Below are 24,877 nucleotides of genomic sequence, written 5' to 3'. Positions count from 1 at the left end.
GAACAGCTTAAGAAAACAAATGCAGCCAAAGCACCTTTCTTTTTCTTGTTAACCTTTAATATTAAAAAAAATAAAACATCTGGCATTCTTTCCCTTGAGACTGCTGGTGCTCTGCTAGGCAGCTGAAGTGATGTGCATGACGTGTCAGTAAACAGATCATGCTGTGACCATGAGGTTTGCTGTATCAGATAGCACAAAGCTCACAGCAGTAAAATAGCTTGCTAAAATCCTTTAGCCAGCTCTTTGAAATGTGCTGTTCACATCCCTCTAGCTGACTGGATCTCTGAAATAAAAGGGAGATTGTAGTCTGGAATAAACCAACCTCTGTTCAGTGCTGCAATTTGCAAAACCTAATGCAGAGACATTAGAATAAAACCTGAAGGTTAGTGTAATCTCTTATTTCAAGATGGAGTAAGGAAGGATCTGCAGTTTTTCCCCTGCCTTGGAAGCAGGATTTGGTGTGATGGCCATGACTCAGAAGCTCATTTGCTTGTGACTGAAATGTTGTAAATGTGGAAAGTAGAAAATGTACCAGACTCACTTGATGTCTCTGATCAATCAGGAGATGCCAGACAGATCTGGCAGATCCACCATTTCATGGAACAAATGTCCATGTCTGAAAAGTCTATAGAGTAAATCTTGCTGCGGTGAACTCTGCAAAGCAGCACCAGTGAACCTCCTCATCCCTGCCAGATTTGGTGGCCTCTTCCTGAGGCCTTGTGAGACTGTGTGATCCCTTGTCCTGGTATTCCTGGAGTCCTTGACATATCTGGTATTCTCCACAGTGTTTTTCGTCAGCAATGAGCTACTTACCCTGTGCGTGCCTGCTTCATCCTCCTGACACTTTGTCTCGTGCTTTGCTGGGAAGGTCAGCCAGGCAGAACAGTTCTGATGTGTTTGGGAAGAAATAATTTATCCTTCAAGCTTTAATCCTTGAGAAATAATTTCTTGGGGGGGATTTTACAGGAAAATTAAGGTTAATGGCAAGTCTCCAAACAGGCACTTATCAGAGTAATGAAGAAGTTGATTAAATAGAATCGCATGGTAGAAAATAAGCTGAGCACACATTGCCCTTAGTCTTATGCTCACTTAAGGCATGAGGCTCATAACCACTAGAAACTTTTCAGTCCTTGAGCCAGGGAACAGGAAAATGTTTCACAGACAGTGTGATTGAGGAGCAATGATGTGCTGCAGCAGCTGCCAACACTAAACTCTGCTTTGCTCTTTGGCCTGGAATAAGTGACCATTGGCCTGGAGGATTGCTGGTCTAGAATAAAACCTGAGCTTTGGGTAAGTGTGGACAGGACTGCCTGGAAGTACCCAGGGAGGCAAACAAAGGAGCATCAATTCCCAGTGCTCACACACACTGGGGAGTGACAAAGGATGGGCAATTCAGTGCTTGGTCTAACTGGAGGAGAGCAGAGGATACATTAGGGCTGCTGTACCTTTAGGAGAGGGTAAATTAGGACCCAGAGCTGGGTCACTATGTAAGAAATCAGCACTTTCTTCCTTTCCTCCATTGCCTCACACTTCATTGACCTTTGTTAGTCAATGCCTGGAATCACCAGCTGTAGCTATAGCTATAGCTGTGTACTTACAGCTCTGAGGTGGTGGGAGGAGAAACTTTGAAATTGCTGTGGTTCCCAATGTTTCTTTGTTGGTGGCCATATAAGACTGCAGCTAAATACTCTGTGTGTGCCATGGGCCTGCAAGTATGTGCTCAGAGGTCATCTCTAGCTTATCAACCAGAAGAATATTAACTTGGTTTGGGATTTTTCTGTCTCCATCTTGTGCTCTCCTCCAGCAGACTGCCTACAACAGACTTGTGGCCATGGTACTTGGGAGCTGAGTGTGTAGGCACATGTTTTATATCATGGGGTGTCAGTGACCTGGCAAATGCAGGCATCTGAGCTGAAACTATGATGCAGTTGCTGTGTGCCATGGAGCACAAGAACAGGGGAAGGAGGGAGAAACACTCAGTGTTTCCTGGTTACAAGCCAGGGACAAATTACCTGGTGTTTTAGAGAGACCACTGTTTTTCTTCTGCTCCAAGCATCCCTGAGCAGTGGGGGAAGGAGGCTGTGCCTCAGCAGTCCCCTGTCCAGGTCATGACTCGGGCAGCAGCTGCCTTGGGTGCTCAGTGAAATTAAGCTCAGCTGCCTGACATGCTGTGCACAGCCCTCAGGGCAGTGACATGGAGGAACAGGCAAGATCACAGGAGTTCAGTTGGAAAGAGATGGTCCTTCCATGAGTGGAGTGACAGAAAACAAAGGTGCTGCTGCCTGAGCTGGCTGTTAGGAGATCTCCACAGCTGCCCTGCAGGTGTCTGGGGGAACAGAACTCACTGATTTCTGAGACCCCCTCTCACTGCAGCCAGGGCACCAGACTGCCTTGCTTGCCCACCTGTGAGCTACATCCATGTGCACCTTTGCTCTAAGCTCTCCTGGAAGTATCAGAGGGACTTCCTGTGTCAGAAGTGTTTAAACCAAAAAATCACTGTTCAGAGAAAGAAAATTCACCCCTGAGGGGTGACAAATGTTATAATAAATTATTTGGGAACAAAATTCCCATCTTTCTGCACTTAATGCAGTAAAGTTACGTTCTTGCCTACATGTCAGCAAACTTTGTGCAGCCTCCTCTGGAAAGTCTCTGTCCCCTGCTATCTCACAGCCAGCTCTGTCTGTTCTCTGCCTTCTCTGGCTCTTCTGCTCTGCAAACCTTCCTCTGGCTCCCACTCTCTGTCCCCCACTCTGCCTGCTCCACTGTGCCCACAGGAGGTTTCTTCCAGTTGCTCCTTCCCTGAAAATGACTTTTGCCATCTCATGCACATTTTCTGGAAAATCCTGCCCTGACAAAGCAGCAGCAGGTCCCTGCTGCCTTCCATGGCTGCTGGGGAATAGGCCTGTGCTGTTCTGCAGTGCAGAGGGGTGCCCTCACCTGCTGGAGGGTTTGAGGCATTCCCCTGAGATATGGAGGGGTGTAAACCTCCCTGCATGGCCTGTGCTGTGCACTTGAGCAGGCAGGGACAGAGTGGGCCCTGACCTCCCATGCCTGGCATCTCTGTAGCTGACCTGCAGCCCACAGAGGGGTCAGCTCTATGAGCCCAGACAGTGAGCTTCCACCTGAAGAGAATCATGAGGGCAAAAATCAAGTGTCTTCCCAATGCTGCCCATCTCTGGGTGAATGGAGCACCCACAGACAGATCCCACCCTGTTGTTTCTGTGTCTCTGCTTCCTTGCTCCTCTCCTGACTGCTTCTGCCCCTGCCTGTGCCCTTTCTCCTCTGGCCCCCTTGCTGTCACCTGCACACATGCAGAGCCTGCTGAGCCAGTGTCCAGCCCAGGATCCTGCCTCACATGGGCCTTGCTTTCTCTCCAGGCCTCACTCTGTGTAACTCCCTGCCTTGGCCAAGGGCAGCTTTATTCTCTGCTCTCACTGCAGCAAGGGCTGTTTTCTCTTTCTTCTTGTTCTGAAAGCATAGTGCCAAAAGCATGTGATGGCTTTTAGTCCTGTGGCTGTGACCTGATCACAGACCAAACTGACAGGGCATGGCATCCTTTATTAACAGCACTTCCTCACAGGAGCCCTCTGGCACTGCCAGGAGCCATGCTCTCTGCTCAGTGACTGGCTTTCACATCATATCATTCTTTCTTTCTTGACAGATTATGTTATAACCTATGAGCACAGAAAGTCCTGATCCTCACGTTTCTCTGCTGTCACCTGTGGGCTCTTCCAGAGCCGTGAAGAAGGGGGAGCTCCAGCCCCACCATGAGAAGACCGGGTGAGAAGTGCCTGTGATGTTTTGGGGAACAGCACACTTTGAGAGCTAGTTTTAATTTTTATGTTTAGCAGTTATGAAGGATGCAAATTATGTTCTTTATTCAGTGGTGAACTACAGGAGCAGTTCTGCCTTCCCTCTCTGGGATGAGATTAGACATAATTTCATTAATGCAGGGAAAATATGCTAATTTGAGCCACTCTAAGCAAGGGATGAATCAACTTCATGGCATGTTAGCAAGATCATCTTCCAGGCAATACAGTACCTCAGAGTTCCCCTCAGACAGATGTCTGTTGGTGCATCACATGACTAGGTGCCTGTGGTGCCTTCAGGGAGTAACAAACCTCTTCATTCCCCTCCTGATCAAGGTGGCTGTGCTGCCTGAATAGTTGGCCACACGTGGGGAATCCAGCTGCACTACAGAACAGTCTGGGCTATAACTGGTTCTGTCTTGCTTTGCCAAGACCTCTTCCTGTGTGTTCAACCTGGTTGGTTCTTGCCTGGCCTATTATTAAAGACTCATGCCCCACCATCTCAGCTCTATCTTGCCCTTACAAATCTCAGGCTAACCCCACATTCCCTGCCCAATCTTACTCTCCTTTACATATAGCACTCACTCATTCTCTTTGCCTCTGACTGCCAAGGAAGGAAGTGGACTAGACTGTAGAAGACACTGATGTCTTGCATGACTGCTGGAAAAGTCCATGAGGCCTAAATCCCTAAAAGAAATCTAGAGTCTCTCCATTCAGTGTAAGAAGGCTCTGTCCACTTCCAGCAAGGACTTAGCCACTTAGCCTTCATCCTGCTGGCCCAAACTGGAGTTTAGGGATTTAATTCTCCACTCTGAACATATGATTTAGTCACTTAGGCCTTACAGTGCTGAGCACAGCTCATAGGAGGAGCCTTGAAAAGCACAGCTTTCTCTTTGGAGGCCTCCGCTGAGCTGTCGTGGGAGGATGGTCATTTGAGCCTGTGGCTAAGGAGTCAGGAGGGTGAGTTTGTGAAAGTCTGTAAGATACCTTTGTCTCTGCACTGGAAAGGCCTTGGCAATGCTTGGCTTCCATATGCAGTCAATAAACCATATGTATCTTCCTTGTGAAGGGTGAATCAAGCAATAAGGGGCTGCAATGTGACTGTCAGGTACAAAACCACCACCTGTCAGCCTTCTTCTTCCTCCTTGCTACTTGAGTCTTCGAGGAGACCACAGTTATGTCATCCTTTCCCGGCCCCAGCATCCCCTTTAACTCATACACTCTTGTCTGAGCCCCATTTTAGGGAAGGAACCCTAATATCTCTTGTAAACCTGCAGTCTCCATAGTGCTGCTGTGTGAGTAAGCTGAGCCTGCAGCAAGCACTTCTGAGTGTTTGTCTCTAGAGCTGAGCAGTGTTATTGTGAGGGAGTTGCTGAGGGTAGGTAGGATAAACTTCTCCAAATTCAGACAGGTAGTGTAAGGCCACTGTTGGCTTGGCTGGAGAAGAAGAAGCTTCCCTGCCCCAAACCCCACAGCTCATTGCCCAGTTATTCTGCTCTGCTCCTGCCCAAGCTGTGGTATTGGATTCTGCATAGCCTGGAAGCAGACCCACTGCTGCATCCTGCGAGCCAGCACCCGGCTGCTTCAGTAACTCATCTTTCCTTCCATTCACAGGTCTTCTGCGTATGGCGACTCCACCCATGTGAGAGCTCTCTTATGTGAGTGCCCAGCAGCACACTTTGCTGTCTGTGGGCTGTGGACATTGACTGGCATCTAAGGACACCCCAGCTCCCTCCTGTCCCCCTAGACGCCACTGTCCTAGAGCCTCCATGTGCATTTGCTATGACATACATCAGTGTTGATGAGAGACAGGAACACTGCCGGGTGATCTCGAGCTGCCAAAACAATCAGCTCTGTGCACAACATGGCTTAAAGGATTTTTCAGTTAGCAGCATGCATCCACTAAAGAACCTAGACACTCATATTTTTTCTGGGGACTTCCACACTCTTGCCTGCCACACAGGCAAGGCCCGTTTGGCCAGTCCTGTGGAAAACCGGATGTATCGGAGTGTGGAAAACCTGCACTGGGCAGCAGTTGCTGACTGTGGGCTGTATTCTCACTGCCGGAGCCTGGATAACGAGATCATCTTCCACTACAGAGGCACCAGTCAGTGGACAGAAGGCTGTGTGGATGTGGCCCCAGTACAGAGTGCAGCAGACTCTCTGAGGAGCCTTTCTCTCCGTGCTAAACAGACATCCCGATCTGCACAGGATGTGCTCCTCCCTCCCTTTGCCAAAGTGCCTCAGTGGCTCTTCCCTTCCGCACAGGAAAGAGCCCTGCATGGGGATGCCAGAAAGGAGCTGAAGGAGAAGCTGAGGCTGCACAGCAGTAAGGTGGCAGAGCCCTGCAAGCCACTGCGCCCACAGGTGGCCCTGCCTGAGCTGCTGGCCCAGGAGTGCTTTGGGTGCCAGGTGTGCCAGCAGTGCAGGAATGGCTGTGCTGTGAAGTGCTGCACGGTTCTGGTGGAACACACTGCTCTCAGGCACAGCCTCACAGCAGGACAGGGACTGTGCTTGGCACACAGGATCATCAGCCCAGAAGACATCAAGCAGGAAGCTCAGAGGAGGCTTCAGCTCCGAAGGCAGAATAGCTCCCCGAATTTGCCCCTTCAGCATGCTGGGGAAAGCCATGAGATGAGCAAATCCAGAACAGCAGAGACCGTAGAGCAGTGCAGTGGGGAAACAGATGGCAAAGTCTCATTGGGACAGAGCAAGAAAGGCCGCTGCAAAGGGAGGCTCTACATACCCACCTTTGAGGAGTTCAAGCAAATGAGAAGTAAGGAGGGAAATTCATCTAACAGCAGCAGTGGGCCAGCAGATTGCTTGAAAAAGGGTCTGCCTGCAAACCAGACACAGGAGGAGGAAAAAAGTAAGAATGTCTGTCCAGAAGCTTTAGAGACCAAAGCTGTGAATGAACCTGCTGTCACTGCAGAGGAAGATGATGATGTATTTCATGAAAACCACACCTCTGCTGGCTTCTCCCAAAACCCAGCCACATGGGATGGTTTCAAGATGAGCAGTCCTGAGGTGAAGGACAGAACATTCCAGACCTCCACCCCAGATACATCACCAGTCCCTATTTGCTCCAGTCCTATACCACGATCACCTCTACAGGCAGGAGCAATACACAGTGCTGGGCAGGAGATCTTCAGTGCTGAGCAGCAGAAAGGAGACACAAGACAATTAAATGATGTCCCCCACGTGGCAGGGCAGTCACTGGCTTCTGAAGCCCAGTCCTCTTGCTGTTCATCGCTGCTGTTAGAAGCCACAGACTTATCCAGCTATGGAGCTAAGCTACAAAAAATGAAGGATGAATTCATAGGTTCGGCCTTGGAACTTATTAAGAAAAGGTAACATGCTCCATGGGGTCACCTGAAAGCAGTTCCCTTGTTAATGATCTGGTCTTTCTCCTGATAGGTGTATTTAATTCCTGTAGCATAAATGTGCTGTTGGCAGAGCCTTTCATCTTGGAGTCTCTGATAGCCACCTGGACATGTCTTTAAAGCTGTTCAGCTTAAATTCCACCTTGTGGGGGATTAAACATCAAAAAGCATTTTCATCTAGACTTTGCCTTTTTGTGCACCTTAATCCTGTAAAGACAACAGCCATTAGTAGTTCTGACACCCAGTTTCCCCACCCATTTTATTTCTGTATTGTCAGAATGTCTTTTTTTTTTTAGCATCTGTTGAAAGTATAAGACAACCAAAGGAGACAAAGTACTGATATGATTCCTTTGAGTAAAGATGTAGAGTCTGTCCCACCTCTGCAGGACCTGAATTTAGATAGTGTGACATGCAGCAGCAAGTGCTTTCACTTGCTGCTTGAATCTAGTGAGCAGGCACACAAGGGTAAGATGGCTTTAACCCCTGCTTGGAGACCTGCACAGGCAGTGAGTGAAAGTACTTGTAAATACTGTCCTTCTGCCATTTCTGTGTAGCCAGAGAAAATACTTCTGTAGAGCCTTCCTCCTTCTCCATCCAGGGTTTTCCCCCTTCTGTGGGTAAGATGTTCACAACTGCTTTCTCTGTCTTGGTTTTGGACACTGCAGTCCTGTTACCTCCCTCCTGCCTAAGAAATGGGAATCCCTTTCTATGCAGGGTGGCACAGTAGCAATCAGCCAAGTTCTAGAAGCTATGAATTTGGAGCAGTTATCACTGTCTTATCATGAGATGAGGCTGATGGGAAAAGCAGGAGTAAGTGTTGGTGGAGTGGTTTGTTTCCATGCACTTGACTTTCATGGTTGGATTTGCCAAGAATTGCATTAGACTTGGTTCCTGGCTGCTTCTGCAATCCACAGATGGGTGTGTGAAATGCCAGGGCATCAACCTTGGATGCTCTCCCTTTATTTCTGGATTGGCTGGTCTGAGACTGCACTCTGGTTTTGGGGGAGATGATAGTGACTTCTGCACAGGAGTGAGAGTCATCTGAAAGAACTTAAGTGGGGCTGAAGCCAGAGTGACAGCAGAAATAATTCTGCAACTTTGCATCCAAAGGGAAGTAGGTGGTGTCAGAGCCCTCAGTGCTGCTCTCAGCTGTCCAGCCCAGCCTTAGTGCTTTTCTTCTACAGTATGAAAACCTAATAAAGAGATAGATGAGAGTTATGGGATGCAGCCATTTTAATGGATTAGGCTGTTTTTGTCATGAATGGGAAATGAAATGTGCAGAATGGCACAAGCAGTAAGGGTGTAAGAACAGCTGTCTCTTTGCAGATCAGTGATTGCACTGGTATCTGGAGCCCAAGCTGCATGCAGAGCAAAGTACAGGAAATGAGGAGTGCGTATGATCTTCCTTCCCACTGCTCTCCCAGCCTCCAAACACTTCCTGCCCAGGGCCTTTATGTGTGGTTTCTGTGCATTTAATATCCACAGTGGTTTTTGTTTCTGTGAATGAGTTCAGTCTCCCCAGCTGGATTTGTTAAAATCTGTGAAGCAATTTTTATTAACACCAAAATGACAGTTGATCTAAAAGTGTGAATAACAATGGTTCCAGTATTAGAGAGGTAGTTTTATATGTGAAGGAACCACCCTGGCCTTATTTTTTTCAGAGTAATAACAATTAATGGTAATTGTTATTGCCAAAGCACTAACAATTATTGGGTTATTGGGAAACTCTGATTTCCTTTGTTTTGAAATGTATCAGTTTTCTATAATTTTCACCTGAACCATAATGTCCCTGAATATTCACTACTTCAGCTGATTTTCACTGCAGAGATGGGAGATTTTTGTCTGCATCTTGGGTGCTCAATTATGATCACTGCCATCCAGACCATATTATTTCTAAGTCTCAAATGAAATTAGCTGAAAGCTAATTTGCTGATTTGGTCCTCTTTCCACAGATACTCAGCTCAGCATGTCTCTGATAGAGATGTTGTGATGGAGCATCACAGAGTAAAATAGCTAAAACTGTCTTCTCTTTCTAGTGCTTCTGTGTGTCAGTTTTACAAAGCAGTTTTGTCTGTAAGTTAGCAGTCTCCATAGTAATTAATTGTTAATTACTTTAGATTCAGTCAGTTGACTTAATATTTTGCCAGTGAGGATTTGATTGTAAATCTTATAATGATGGTGGCTTTAGACCCTCATGGGTCACTGGATACCCTTAACTTAGATTGTAGTCCTGGCTGGGAAGGGGTGCTGCTCTCTAGGTGGAAATCCTGTAAGCTTTTCAGTACACAGTCCACTTTCTGAAATTGCTTAAGTGGGGAATTTTTCGGGATAAGGACATGCAAATAACTCAGGTTTGTGTCTATGAAATGAGGGACATGGTGACAACAGAAGGCTGCACTATTTAGCCAAGGACATGACTAAGAAAAGGCTTCCTGAAAAGAGTGATGGGCTGTATGTGGGGTGACAACAGGACAGTGGGTACAATACCAGCTTCCCCTGGCAGAGGACTGACACCAAGTCAGGAAGGCAGCTGACAGCAGGGAAGGCATGCAAAAAATGTTTCCATTCGTCAGAAAGAGTCAGGAACGTTTGGAAAGGGCTGAGAACTGCTGGCATGGACAATGATAAAACCATGAAGAGGCCCATAGAGACAGTGAAGGAAAGCAGGTGCATTTCCAGTTGTATGCCATCCCCAGTACCTCCACTTCCATGAAATTCAGAGTTGATGGCCAGAGGTTTAAAAACACATTCAGAAATAACTGGTCCTCTCTATGTTGGCCCAAGTGCATCACCTCTCTTGGGGAGAACAGGAAAAACTGACACCAACCCCAGGCACAAACTCCTGTCCCAATAAGTGATTTAGTCCAACAGAAGGAATGCTGTAGTCCCCCCTTCTACACCCCTCTGTGAGGGCAGAGGGACTTGACTTTCTTGAGCAGGTGATGGTGTGAACCTGTTGGCAGCACAGCTCTCTGCCAGGAGGAGGGGACTAGAGAAAGGGGCAATATCCTGTTTTCTTGGCAATGTTCCCTCTTCCTCCTAAGCCAGAGGCAAATGTTGAAGGAGCAGCCCTAAGATGTTGTTCCACAAAACTGCTTCTATCTATCCTCCCTGTTTTGCCCACATCCCTCTGATCACACACTGATCTGGTGGTGTGTGGAGCAGCACTTGCCCCAAGACCACGTGGCTAGTACATCAAGCAGGAGGGATCTTATCATGACAAGAAGTAGGGCAGTCAAACCAGGTATGAAGAAACCTTCTTTCACACAGTGTGGGCTCTGCATATCTGCCTTTCTTACCTCCAGCTGATCAGCCATGGGTGGGTTGAATTTCTCAATCTTCAGTCATGTTTCCTTAGCTCAGCTCTCTGGGTAATATTGGCTCTTGTTCCCACTGAAGATCATGTCTGGAAATTTTTTTTAAATATCCCTTTTGGGCTATGGAAACTGCAATAAGTGGTGGCATCTGGTCTTTAGACCCTGTCAGCAGAGAGCTGCTGTCAGCTTCACTTAGAGGAGCAGCAATACTCTGGAGTGCTTCCCATTTTTAAGTGGATGATCTTGAAGCACTGTGAAAATGACAAATGAAAGCTCAGCATCTCTCATGAGAGTATGTTCTGTACAGTGGGAGCTGGTGTGATCAAGAAGATGATATTCCAATTATGAGCTCTGCTGCTAACCTTGGGTGCATCCCATTGCCTCTCTGTGCCCCAGCATGGTCCCTTCTCTGTGTTATTTAACCAGGAGCTTTTTGAGCACGAGCAGCTTTTGGAAAGGGTGGTTTTCAGCAGTGGCACATCCTCTTCAAGAGTTTTTTGCTTCTTAACCTGTGTCCTCCCTCCCATGGGTTTGCCCAGCTGACCTGTTCATACTTTACACAACTCAGTGAAACACAGATGAAATTATGTCTGAGAATACTTGAGGGAGAGGTTTTAAACCCATATAATTTCAAGACTGATTTTAGATCATGGCCACACACAGTTACACACACTTAAGGAGTGGTACCCCAAGCATGGTTGGGGGCAGGAGGGAGGAAGGAGACAGGAGCCTCTCAAGCCAGGCCAGTACCACGGGGGAGCTGCAGCCTTGCTGTGAGCCTGTGCTGCTCTTACTGCTGCCTTGTAGGTGCCACAGACTGCTCTGTGCCAGCAGAGATGTTGGTATTCCCTTTCTGCAGGCTGGGGAGTAGAGACCTGGAGAGGGACAGCAAAAAAGCAAATGCCAGGAGCCTGCTGTTGGCACTGTTGCCATTGTCACGTAGCCATAGCTAAACTCTTTTTAACTGGTTGTGTCAGCAGGGACCTGGAAACATAAATGGAGAAAGATGAAAAAGCATCAGCTGAAGAGATGCAAACCAACTTTTCTGGCCTGACAACAGAACCAGTTTGTGTTTTGGGAGATTTGTTCCCTCTTCAGTCATTTTAGTATTGGCTGATGGTTTGTTATTGGAGCCAAGTGTCATTCACTGCAAGGAGAATGCCCATCTGTCTCATGTGTTTGCTTATAGTTGACACTGTTGGAATTGCACATTAGCAGTGTGACCTACCAGCATAAGTTCACAAGTGAAGCCTTTAAGAAGAAGCAGATTTTTCTCATAGGAGATTATTGTTAAGCATAACATACATGCAGAACCTGAAATATGTTCCAGACACTGGCTTCCTGTATATACAAGCATCCATATTCAGTCCTCACAACCTTCCTTTTTAAAGGAATCCAAGTCCATAAAAATTAAGTCAACCAAAAAAAAAATTTCTTCCCAACAGGCTTCATTATGCATGGAAATAAGCTGTCTTAGAAAACCTGTTAAAAAAATGTATCACAAATAGTATCACAAACAACAGCCTGTCAACTGCTCTGCCAAGTCAGTGGTTTTGCACCAGACTGAGTCTGTCTGGAGAGCGATGCTGTCTACAGAGGGGGGACGTGGGGTTGGACAGGCTGATCTGTATCAGCCAGGCCAGGCCCTTGTTAGCCCTGGACAGCCGTGAGTGAGGGCATCCCAGAGCTGCCACGTGAGAGCCACAGACACTGCCAGGCTTTTCAGGTCTCAAGCTCTCCAAAAGGCCTGATCATGAGTTCACTGAAAACAGATAGTATCTTTCCAATGACTTCAGTGGGCTTAGGATCATGTGAGATGAAAAACAGAGGGAATACTCTTTTAATCCTCTAATCCCTTCAAAGTATTATGGTTTATAGCAGGCGATTTTCTTCCAGATGAGCAATATGGTTTCTGTGTTGGCAGCATCTCCTTAAATAGCAGCAAATATGGATGTGGCCTACTTAGAAAGGAGTGTTTCTGGTCCCTGTGGAGCACCTCATGTTTTATGGACAAAAAAATGCCCTGTGAACAGCCGAGACTTGATAACCCAGACTGATATTGGCATGAGTGCAGTTATCCAGTCTGCAGTTCTTAACTGAGCAGTGCTTAGAGCCCCTGAAACACAAGCACAGCTGTCTGTGCTGACCAGTCATGAACCCTGCGTGCACTTTTCCTGAACTGTTGCAGATCATTGTTTGAACCTGGGCTCTCTGCTCAGTCTCATCTGTGTCAGGAACAGCAGGAGAACTGCATCCGTGATGTTCAATGGAGTCTTCTTCCCTTGCAGCTGCAATGCTGAGACTGCTGCCAAATCCCCCTCCAAGGGGCAGTGTGATCTGAGGGAAGCTGATCTCCCACCTCTGGAGGACAGCCAGCAGCCCACAGCGATGTCCATGGCAACAGAGACCTGGGAGGACAAGCCAAGCAATGAGACATCCAGTGACACTCCACCTGCAGGGAATGTAAGAGAGAGGAATTCCCCTCTCATGCATGTGTTCAGGATTTTTTCCTTATTAGAAGCTCTGAAGGACCCCTTCATTGTAGGAACTGGGCAGGCTGGGAGATGGCAATCTGGAAGACTCCCATGAGTGATTAAATGCTGTTAGAAGCATTAGAAGCTTTTTTATTACACTCAGTAAAACAGGAGTAAGTTTTTTGCCTCTGCCTGTGCCGCTGCATTTCATGCAGGGAGTTCACAATAACCCTTTCATGGCTTCCAGTGTGTCTGGGGGTTCAGACAGATTCCATCCTAGTGCCCCCTTGGGCAAGCTGCTGGTGCAGATGGGGCACAGAGGCTGAACTTCCTGACTCTGCAGTGCTGAAACCTTCACAGAGCAGCTGCAAGTGAGCTCAGGTCCCTGAGCACACACCCATAGCCAGGGCTGTGCTGTTGATTTTTCCATGGTTATTTGATAGCCGTGATCCAACCGCCTCGGAGCTGCTGTACTCAGAGCTATACAACAGCAAAGGGAGAGGGGTCCTTACTTGTTAGGGCTGAGCAGGACAGAGGGACTCAGGGGGACAGATTTCTTAATCATCAGCTAGCAGAGCTACATTTGCCATCCCATTACTGATGAGTTTCCTTTTCCCTCCTTTGGCAACTGGAGTCCAGTGTCTGCAACACGAGGTGCTGCTTTGAGCTCAGCCTTGCTCCAAAGCCTTTCCTGCCTTTCTTGCAGAGCCCCAGTCCTGCCTGTCGCCGATCCAGCTCCGACATTGTCCATGAGAGCACGGATGGTGCCAAGGCCCAGCGGGAGTGCCGGCTGCGGCCGCACTTCAGTGACCCGATGCCGACAGACTCGGTGAAGAGGAAGCAGCTGGAGCTGAAGATCGCGGCTGCAGCGCGGCAGCACGCGCAGAAGCGCCGGCAGGAGCGGGACTGTGGTACTCAACTGCACACTGGGGGCTTAGGGGCCAGAGGCTGCGCCCTGCTGTGCTGCTGTGAATGTGGAATAACTCTGTAAAAGAAGGGGAGGGAAGCATCCTGGTTGTACCCAGGTGTGCAGGAAATCAGGATCTGTTCTGCTTTGTCCCTGGCTGGTAGATGGCAGGGGAAGAGGCAGCCCAAATGAGTTCACAGGTATGGGCAGTGCAGAGATGACAGATCCCAGACTTCACCTGGGAGCTGTTCACTTCTGACTCCCACCAGTTTCAGCAGCAAAACAGGGGAGGCAGCTTATAGCCCTGCTTCCCCAGAGCCAGCCTGTGCCCTCAGGGTTCCTGCCATTCATGGCTGTGCCAGCACGAGTTCGTCGGGTGAGCTCTGTGCAGCTGGCAGTGCCTGTAACGATTTGTGTCTGTTCTCAGGTCCAGTGGTAGCAAAGGCCAACCTTGGCCATGGCGGCAGCTTTGATGAGACCCGACGCACCCCACGGGGCTCCCTCCGCTCCAGACGTCACTGGAGCAACGTCAGCAGCCTGAGCACGGACAGCGGGATTGTCGGTGTGAACGATGCCCGGGATGACCTGGATCCCACTGCGGCCACCCGGACCAAGTCAGCGGATGTGGAGAGGGCAGATAGTGGCATTGGCCAGATGCCAGCCAGGAAGTGGAGGAACAGGGCCTCTGAAACGCTGAGCTCCCTGCAGGCCTGGGAAGCCCACCGTCCCTGCACCGACTGTGGAGAAAGGGACCTCCCGGTGGAGACAGATGTCCAGAACTGCAACCAGAGGCGCGCTGACCTCTGTGAGAAGTGCCGCAAGCGCAGGACGGAGCGCAAGGAGTCCGTGCTGGAGTTTGTCAACACAGAGGCCAGCTATGGAGAGGACCTGCGCATCATCAAAGAGGAGTTCTACCTCCCCATGCAGGCAGCTGGCCTGCTCAGCCAGGAGCAGCTCCAGGGCATCTTCAGCAACATCCAGGAGCTCATTGACCTCAATGAGAACTTCCTGGAGATACTTCAAGAAGAGATTGATCAGGCCTTTGATCAGGTATGATGCTGCCTCTGCCCTCTAAAGGGGCTGGACTGGGCAGATTGGAATAGGTTTTGTATTAGGGGGGCAGCATAGCTGGAGCAGAGGAACAGGAGGTAGGACTCCTGGGTTATGGTCAGCTGTCAGTTATCTAGTTCCTTACTCTCTCGGCTATTCCTGCAGATTTCAGGAGCTCTGTGCCAGGTCGCGGGTGTTGGACTCACTGTGCTGTGGTGATGCCACTGACATCAGCAGTCTTGCTCATTTATCCCATTAACAAGTATTAATGGTCCATTATCAAAGTTAGTTTTAGGCCAGTTGGGCTCGATGCTGGTAAGAATGTGATGATGGGGGCACAGAGCTCAGGTTGCTCTGTCTCTCAGGCTGTGCTCTTGCATCCCTGAGCTGGCTGGCTTCATGCTGACTTGGCCGTGTTTGCCTTGGCTTGCAGTTTGCTGCAGCTTGGCTCTAGACTGTCTGTGGGGCCAGGCAGTGCAGGCTGCTCCCTGCTCTACAGCTGTGTATGGCCGCTTCTACTGATGCACCCTGCCTTGCGTAAGGAGCTTTCCTGCCCCACCAGCATGGGCACAATACACCCTCTTGACTAAGAAGCTCACTCTGGCCTTCCAGCCCTTGCTCTGATGAGCTGACTGAGACCACAGGAGGAGAGCAGACAGCTCTTTGCATGTGGAAAAGCAAGCAGTTAGACCAGCTTTCCTTCTCCTCCCCAGGCACTGATTCCCCCCAAACCTGCAGGAACTGCCTTTCCACTGCGAAGGGTGAGCCCAGCTCCACCTTTGGTCTGGCACTCAGCTGATCCTGCAGCAGTTCATGCTGATAGGACTGAAGGCAGGCCCTTGGCTCTGCCTCTCCAGCGCTAACTGAGCAGGGCCCTATTGCATGCTTGCAGGGGGACGATGACCTGATGACCGTGTGCATCGGAGAAATATTCCTGGAGTTTGTGAACATGCTGCCAGCCTTTCAGACGTACTGTCTTCAGCAGTCCTCCTCTGTGAATATGCTCAATGCTCTGGAGAAGGAGAAGGAGTTGCTCAGGTGAGAAGGGGGATGAGCATATTCATGCAGGCTTTGGGGACAGAAAGGCAGCAGGCTGAGGGTGAAGCCTTTGCCAGCCCATCTAGATCAAAGTTTGATGCTAATGTTCTTCAGTTATCACTGCTCCCTCTTAGCATGAGGACAGTCATTTATTCTCAAAAAATATGCAATCCTTGGTATCTCCACTGATATCAACCAGTTGGTCCCCAGCTATACTCTGTGTTTTGTGCTAGCAGTATCTGCCCAGTGACCACTGCACTGAACTGTCACCAAATAATACTCAGCTGAGATCAGCTCTCAGTCCCCGTGCTGGAGCCCAGGTTGGATTTCCACTGCAGAAGGCCACTTTGTGGCACACATGACTGGAATTTGGTTCCCATTCCTATGGTCTATTGGGCAATGTCAGGCAAGTAATTTCTCTTTCCACAGCTCAGCCAAATTCTTGTTTAATATGTTTTGTAATCTAATGATGAAAGGCATTACAAGTTAATGCAATCTGATATAAACTGATGTATCTGCCTCATGTTTACATCAGTAGGTACCAGAGAAAGATCACACCCTTGCTATTTTATTATTTAATAGAAGACTGTTAGAATGTTATGTAAAAGTGTCCCAGGCACCTCATCGGGATTCTGCAACTGAGTGCAGCTGCAGAAATGGTTGTTAGTCTTCAATATGACAGAATTCACAAGGTTGCTAAAAATGGGGGGGCTACAGTGCCCAGCAGTTGTCAGCACCATGCTGTTCATTTGCATTAAGGATTGCAGCATCTGCTGGCAGAACAACCACCATTTCATCCTGTCTTCTTAAATCCCTGCAGAATATTCCTCAACGTCTCCCAGAATGACAACACGGCGCTGCGGCGGATGAACCTGAGGTCCTTCCTGATGGCCCCTTTGCAAAGGGTCACCAAGTACCCCCTGCTGCTCAGCAGAATCATCAAGGCCACCACCGAGTACCACCCGGACCACGGCAGCCTGCGGGAGGCCAAGAGCCGCATCGAGTCCCACCTGGAGCACATCAACATGAAAACCAAGCAGGAGGGGAACACGTGGACGCTCCGATCCTTTCGCCAGGACAGCAAGAAGAAGAGGGAAGTCATCAACATCGAGATGAGAGAAACCGCCCTCAAAACTGTCGGGTGGCTGCGGGAGGAAACGCGGTTTGTGATGGAGGGGTCTCTGCAGCTGGCCCAGCCCCCCGACGGCCAGTGGGTGAAGAAAGGCAGCAAGACCCTGAAGTTCCAGAACATGCAGGTCCTCCTCCTGGTGAATATGAAGCGTGTGTCCGAGTCCAGCCTGGAATCGGCTGAGCCAGGGCCTGTGAAGGACGCAGTGCTGGTTCTCATCAGGGACAAAAATAACGGGAAGTTCCATTTGCTCAGGGAGCCCTTGAGGCTGAGTAATTGCATCGTCTCCACTGATCCCGACTGCGACGACACCTTCGAACTCATTGAGATCAGGCGGGAGGCGTTTGTGTTCCGGGACAGCGACCGGGCACGGACTCACCACTGGTTCAGGCAGATCCGGCGCTACTCCAGGGAGCTGGGCTCCTGGAAGAAGCGGCGGAACGCGCTGCCCAACATCATGATCAGCACTCCTCACACCAGGCCCTGAGTCCTGCAGGCTTGGCTTGGCCAGTGCCGCATGCAAAGACCATCGAGAGCCCCAGTGGCCTGAACGTGCTCCATGGACAACACAGGGAGGAGCCTGGTCCCCAAAGACTCTGACTGGCACTGGAAGCAAATGCCACAGCCTGGTGCTGAACTCCAGCCTCTGGACTCACAATAGTTTGTAGCTCATGTACATACAGAAATGGGCTCCACTCGAGGAGATCACTGAAGGATAATAATTTAACTTGTTAATGTTGCACTGCAGGAGAATGATGTATGATGCTTGCCATTGCATGGATCGTTTTGAAAGCCAGTCTTGACAATGAGAGAGGTTTCCACTATTGACTTTATTTCATCAGCATTAGGTAAAGTCTGGGTATTCAGCAAATTAGGTGCAGTATTATGCAACAGAGGATGAAAGCTGGTAAAAATTGTTTTCCACCACTACTCCTAAGGACTGTGTTTCATTATTCACCTCTGTATATTCAGTCAAAACACTTGTTTAAAAAGAAAGGCCTTTCATCTTTAATCCAAATCAAGTAGGTATCAATTTGTTCAGATTCAGCTGCATGCACACAGCCAAAAAAAAAAAAAAAAAGAGAGGAAAAAAAAGAGCAAACACATAAACCCCACATATGTGTAGAACCTGTGGAAGAGCAGCACACTCCCAGTGAGAGTCTGTTATTTAACTGACTTAGGGACTGGAACATAATGCTGCATCTGAAATATCTCAGAAGTATATGTAAATACAGCTCTGCTACTACTGATAATGAATTTAAGAGTTTGCAATTATTTAAATTATGTAATCTAGTGTATTTCAAAATTTAATTGAAAGGAACAATTTACATTGTACTGTAGAGTAACATAAAATGTTTTAATAACTATGTTTCAATTACTTTAGGTGGATATTTTTTAATATTTCTATTACAGAGTATGTGTTTCACTTCATATGGGTGGCATTCAGATGAGCAATGTGCCTGCATCTGCTCTGTGGATCCCCTGAACAGAACTCAGGGCTACTCCAAATGGGACTGGGTGAATGGTACAAACCTGCTACTTGAATTCTCACTAGACAACAACAGATTGGCACAAACCCTTTTGCTCTGGAGCCAAAACTGAGGCCTCAAATAACTGCCCCATAAGGTCCAGCCTCTCTCAGTTGCACAGCAGGGAAATGGCTCGAAGCTGAACAATGGTAAAAAAGCAAACAGGGTTTAACCTTTTCAGCCTGACATTAACACTGACCGCTGCTTTGCAAAATGTCACGCTGTGACTTACACAGCAAAGGCCAGATTTCAGCCTGGAGGCTAAACTAAAGGAGCCTAGATTTTGGTCCATGGATCTGGGAGGAAAGCCTGTAAATGTTCTTTTAGGCCCACAGGGTAAAGACAAAGCCAATCAGTATTATTCACTATCAACAAAACATTTTTGTTACAGGCATTTATTTCACAGGAGGATTCACACAAGCACATTTATGTATTTCTCCAGAGATCAACCAGTATCAAAGATCACCACTGAAGGCAGACAGAAGACATCTTCACAAAGGTATCCCTAGTCCTGTAAAGTCACCACTGACCCAGCATCTGAGCAAGCCTCAGACTGTGCCCAGTGCTTTGTCCTCTGGCCACAGCTGCCAGGGCTTGTTGCACTGCTCTGGGCACTGCAGCAGACACCACTGGTGTGTGCCTACTTGGCTGTATTTTCTCTCATTCTGCACCATCCAGCACTTTAGTGCTTCATCTTGTCCTTGATGGGAAGATTTGCATCATCTGGAGGGTACCCAAGACATGAGCATGGCTGCACATAGCCGAGCTCTGTAGCTGTCAAAGTGATTGTCAGGGCAGCAGCCTGGCTCCCTCCGTGAGCTGGAATTCCCTGCAGCTCTTTCTAATCACTAGACAATAAACTGTTCCCCCAAAATATGCACTGAGCAACCAGTGAAGAGCACAAGGCATTGCTTTTAGTTTGCCATTTGTTTTTCACAGAGACAGATGCCTGAGCAGAGCAGCTGCTGGAGGAAGATTTCTAATATGCTGTTGTGACAGATCTCATTTATGAGCCTTCAAGCCCCATTCACCTCACATGCAAAAAAGCAACAGCTTGTAGCACCTTTGTCTTCTCTCCCAAGACCACAAGGGCACAGCCACTTTCTCTTCATTTCTCTGGGCACCTCTGACAAGAGAAGGCATAAGTACAGTAACAGCCCAATTTATCCAAACAGTGAGTGGCTTTCACAGCCACAAAGCTTTGCTTGCTGGAAAGTTTTCAATTACTTTCCAGCACAGTGATTTTCTCCACCTCAATTCATGCTCGAAACCACTAGTGGACTGTTTGTACAGTCATATCTTTAAATCAAGATACCTTCAGCCAGCCTGGCTATTCAAAAAGGTTAGAGAACAATAAGTACATAAAGGGTCTGATATTTAGCATCAATCTTATGTTTGGCTGATTGTTCAATTTGTCAGATTCAAGGTTTTTCTAGGTATCACAGGAAGCACCTGCCTGCCAGGCTCCTGTAATCATGGCCTATTTCCTCTGAACCAAACTCTCCCCAGAAGAAGGTCCATGAATAATCACCGGGTATTGAGTTATGAGCAGGACGTGTACGTGGTGCCGTAGCCCTGTTCTAAAGAGCTGTGGCCAAGGAACAGTGAGTACAAGCCCTTTGATCTGGGACAGCTTTGGGAAGCAGCAGTGGGATTGCTGAACCTGTCAGACTGGACAGAGGTTGTGCTTCCAACACAGGCTACTTTTATGTACCTGGTGTGTGCAGCTGCTGACCTGCCTGTAAATTACAGGTGTTGAAAGGGGACATGAGCAGGGAACAATCCCTGTGGCCCTGTGAGTGCCTGGGGTGTGGGGTGAGGCAGCACAGGAAGGGCAAGAGTGTCAGTACACTGACAAGGCAGTAGATTTCCATAATCCTCAGGCACCTTCTGAACTAGATGATGCCTCTCCTGGGAAGTTCCAGGTCTTTCAGTATCACATGTACACATCTTACTTGGCAGCCATGGAGATTAGTCGTGCTGTATTTTTCCATTTCTGATTATCAAACTGACAAAATGCTATTATAACCCTGGGTACTTGGAACAGGGTTGTCTGCAAGCCAAGAAAGCAATTATTTGTTCCAAGCTGGCTGTCCTCCTAGGTCTCTGTAATATTTTTATGCCTTTCATTGTCATGACTGACAACACTAAGATTACTTTTCAAGACTCCTGCCCCCCAAATTTACACAAGAAGTACAAGCAGACCTTTCTGGAAGTACCCCTTGTCAGGGGGAAAAAGTTGGTTACCTCCTTGATTTACCAGAACTCATAAATGACCTTTAAAAAGAATTTTGTATAAGCCTTACTGGTCATTTACCAGGAAAACAACAAAAGCCAGTCTTTATTTTTAGAGTCCATGCAGTTTTGAGTTCTGAAGGCAGACACAGAAGATGACAAAACACTGGACTGAGAGCCCTCTGTGAGCTCAGGTCCCAAGGAAAGAAAGAAAAGCTCCTTTATGAGTCATGAGGCCGGGTGGGAAAGCCTGAAGAAGACGTGGAGATGAAGAGCAAATACTTCAGAGAGCAGACACCTCTGCTTTAGTGAATAGAGATCCTCTCCTTTAGGTGTCCTCATACTTTCCTGGTTGTCATTAAAGGAAGTGCAGAGGGGGAAGGGGTGCTCAGTGTGGGTCTCACTGTTTGATCAAGAACACATCTGAGAGGGATGTGAGATACATCTGAGACCAGCTTTGGTCTGGCAGCAAGCAGTTGTCATTGGATACTGAGATTGACCTCAGCATACACCAAATGCTGAAAAATAGCTCTGAGATCATCTCAGGTCTCCTGACTTGCTGCACGTGAATTTATAATGCAACAGAAGTCCCAGAAATATTTTTTTTTTCTCCCAGCAGGAGATTTTGGTGAATCTTGCACTGTCTTGCTTGTCCCTGACATGTTCAAAGGGATAAAAGTTTAAATCTTCTAGCACCATGTCAGAGATCCCTTCAGGGCTCATGGATGAGGCAGCTGTAGTAACTCCCATTTTGTGATGTCTCCTCTTATGTGTGTGCTGGGGAATTGGGTAAGATTTAGCTGGAACTAGGCTGACGTTCTCTGACTTGAAACTGGAAAACCTGGAACTGAAAGCAACAGAGGAAACTGTCCTCCCAGAGATCAGATAAATATTCAAAGCTCTCTCTGTCATCGAATGACCTGTCACTACAGTGGAGTATGAAGGAGCAAAATGTCTTACTGATCAGGCAGATGAAGGAACTGCCTTATTTCTCACATGCTGCTGCAGAGGAGTAATCTGACCAGACATAGGTACAAGCAAAGAAGAGAAAAGGAAGTTTTGACAGTAACACTGTACAGTCTAAATACTCCAGGCAAGCCCTAAGGGCACTCATTAGAAAAGAATACACCTCCTCTGGGAAGTTGAAGGTGATCCCCTGAGAGAAACCCTTCTACAACATGATGGAAAGGTTGAGTGATAGGAACAGAGTTCCTGTTCTTCTGCAGAGATGGAACGCTTTGGGGCAATCAGAACACAGGCAGAGCATCCTCCAGCACTGGTCTCTGCCCAGGCTTGACTGGGAGCAGTTACACAGCTGGATAGAGTTGATGGCATTAGAAGATGATTAGAAGATGGCATTAGGCTCTAGATCCATTAGCAAGGATTAACATAATAATAATTTCCAGCTCAAATCCTGCCCCAGTGTGATCTCCACCAGTGCAGCCTTTGCATCCCTCAGATCTTCTCAGCTGCAATTGCGAAGACCCAGCCTGCTCACAGCCCTCTCAGGGAAGGTTCTCTGCATGGAATCAGGCAAAGGATTTGTTTGCAGTGGAGGCCCAGGTAGCTTGAACCCTTCCCTCCTAGGACAGGAACTTCCCTTGCAGTGCCAGAGCCACATCCCTGGGAGGACTTCCAGGGGAGCAGAGCACCTTGCAGAGCTCAGGCTCCTACATTTTCCCCAGGTTAGATGTTTGTACACCCACAGTGTGAATGTGCAGGTGAACAAGCACTCAGACAAGGAGTGTATTCCTCCTTTCAAGAAAGGGCTGGTTTTCAAACAGCCATGTTCTCCTTGGGCAGGGCAAGCCTCCAGTGCTGACCAACCAATGCAAACCAGAAGTGCCAGTTTGAAGTGACAATAAACAGGCAGTGAAACCTGCAAGGACATATCCATCTTACCTAATTCATGCCTGACCCACAACACACAGACAGGAGATACAAAACAGATAGGAGTCTTCCTTTTGAAATCCAAACACTCGTTTCACAGCACTCCATGAATTCAGCAGAGAGGAGACTCTGAACAACCCCTAGACTCTTTTGTAGAGCTGTACCCTGCATCCAGTGCAGATCTCTTCCTGTGACAGTACTTGAACAAGATGGACTGCAGATGACAGGTCAGGATCCACACACAAACCCCCAGCATCATCCACATTCACTTTCTGCTCCCCTTAATTGCCTTGGTGTGTAATGAGCTTGCTGGCTGAAAAACCTGGGTGAAGCTCTGTAGCTCACTCACTTTGCAGTGAAATGAAGGCAAATTATTTGTTCAGAGAGAAAATCCTTAGCAATCCTCTCAAAACGGGAAGCAGTTACGAAAAATCTAACAATTTACCACACAGTGTTACAGCTCAGAGAATACTGAAAGCTGGCACTGCAGGGAGAGGAAGAAGCCTCCTTCCAGCACACTGGCACAGCATGGAGGGGAACTGTGTGATGCACCGGGTCAGGAGCAAACACTGCTGAAAAATAAAGATTGTTTCAACTAAATCAGTTCATTGATCCAGCTCACTGCACAGACACCTGGTTTGCTGGCACCAGGAAGGGGCAGCCTGGAGGTGATAAGGTGACCTCTGACAAGTGCCAGTTTAAAGTGGTGGCTGGGCTGGCTGCCGTTAATCAATTCCAGCAGGCAGAGCCCAGTTCAAGAGCCAGCCCCAAGGTCTGTTGTGCATCCTGCTCACCCCTGCTTCCCAAACTGTTTCAGGTCAGCACTTTCATTGATCTGCTGGGCTTCAACAGGCAGGGCTATAAATAAAGAGCCATTAATCAACTATTTAAGTACCCTTTTTACTGAAATAAAGCAAGCCCACAGAAATGACATCAAGATGTGAAAAATCCAAACAAACAAGTTAGTGAATACAAAGACAATCCAAGAGAGCACTCCCAGGGACACACTCGAGGCTGAAGTGGCTCAGGGAACAGCCGTGCTGGGTGTTGAGTCAGCCTCTCCAGTGCTCCTGCGCTGACTCACTCCCCTCCCAGCTGCCAGCACACGCTGCACAGTCCATTCAGCACCAACAGGAGTCACTGGTTCAGTGTTCAAGTGCATCTGATTCACCGTGAGCCATCAAGCTTCTGCAGTCCACGGCCATTCCCTGCTCCCCCCTTCCCTATTCAAGTCCTTCTGGGTTTTCCCTTCTTCCCTCTACTCCCAGCTCTGGGACAGGAACACACTTGCCATTTAGGATCAGAGAAATGTGCAGATTCCTTGTTAAGGTCACAAGGTCCTACAGGCTACTGCGATACAGAGGAAGCTACAAAAGAATCCCCATCTTCCCCTGCTGCTGCCTAGGTGAGTCATTTCCTTCTCCCTTCTTCAGACCCATGCTGGGAATGAGCTGTGCAGCCTGGCTCTTGCAAACAGTGCTTTTCCAGAGGATGATGTCAGGCTCTCCCCAAGACTTAAAAACAGGAAAGAAGGAGCTGTTTGCTAAACACCCTCCAAGAAGACATCACTGAGTGTTTCTTTCTTGGGCACTTGCTCTTCACAGAGCCTTAGACAGAAGGATCCCACACCTTGCACCTCTGTAAGCCCCAAGTAATTACCTTGCTCTTCCAGTTGTCCCCCCCATGGCACCTGTATGTGTGGCACAGCACTGCTCCATCTCCAGCAGCTCTCAGAACCCAGCAGCAAGAGCTGGCAGATGTGGGATGTAGTGAACAGCTGTGTTAGGCACACAGCATCCCCTGTCAGGAAGCAGACCTGCTGCACGACCAAAGGCAACTGGAGCACCTGGGATGCAAGTCAGTGCAAAGCCTTAACCAGCAGCTGCCCTGCCACATGGTCTCACATTCCAGTCCCACATGCCAGGAGTCCTCTAAGCTAAGGCACACCAAACTGATGCTCAGGTAATCCTTCCCTATTCCCCTGCTCCCACAGATTTCCTGTGTGACCTTGAAGTGCACAGCTGTGTCTGCACAGCCTTAGGGTGTTGGCTCACCCCCATCTCTGGTTTGGGCAGTAAAACTGGCTTAAGCTCCTTCCTTCCTCTCACTGCCACAG

General features: G+C 48.3%; 1 protein-coding gene across 2 annotated transcripts in view; it reads left to right on the top strand.

The window, feature by feature from the left end:
- The window catches only part of LOC132075818 (rho guanine nucleotide exchange factor 17-like), a 44,458-nt gene extending 26,241 nt beyond the window's left edge, over window positions 1-18,217 (top strand). Inside the window, exons 2-8 of one of the 2 annotated variants that reach the window (XM_059476523.1) lie at window positions 3,662-3,780; window positions 5,424-7,159; window positions 12,798-12,972; window positions 13,690-13,894; window positions 14,318-14,940; window positions 15,833-15,978; window positions 16,799-18,217. In XM_059476523.1, the coding sequence (XP_059332506.1) occupies window positions 5,592-7,159; window positions 12,798-12,972; window positions 13,690-13,894; window positions 14,318-14,940; window positions 15,833-15,978; window positions 16,799-17,594 (3,513 nt within the window). In that variant the 5' untranslated portion in view covers window positions 3,662-3,780; window positions 5,424-5,591 and the 3' untranslated portion in view covers window positions 17,595-18,217. The remainder of the gene's footprint in view (window positions 1-3,661; window positions 3,781-5,423; window positions 7,160-12,797; window positions 12,973-13,689; window positions 13,895-14,317; window positions 14,941-15,832; window positions 15,979-16,798) is intronic. The other variant, XM_059476524.1, reaches the window with a different exon arrangement.
- Window positions 18,218-24,877: the final 6,660 nt, after the last annotated feature.

Source organism: Ammospiza nelsoni, chromosome 7, assembly GCF_027579445.1.
Source record: "Ammospiza nelsoni isolate bAmmNel1 chromosome 7, bAmmNel1.pri, whole genome shotgun sequence".
Classification (NCBI taxonomy): Eukaryota; Metazoa; Chordata; class Aves; order Passeriformes; family Passerellidae; genus Ammospiza; species Ammospiza nelsoni.
Note: the sequence above shows the minus strand (reverse complement) of the source record. Positions and strands in the feature narration are given on the sequence as shown.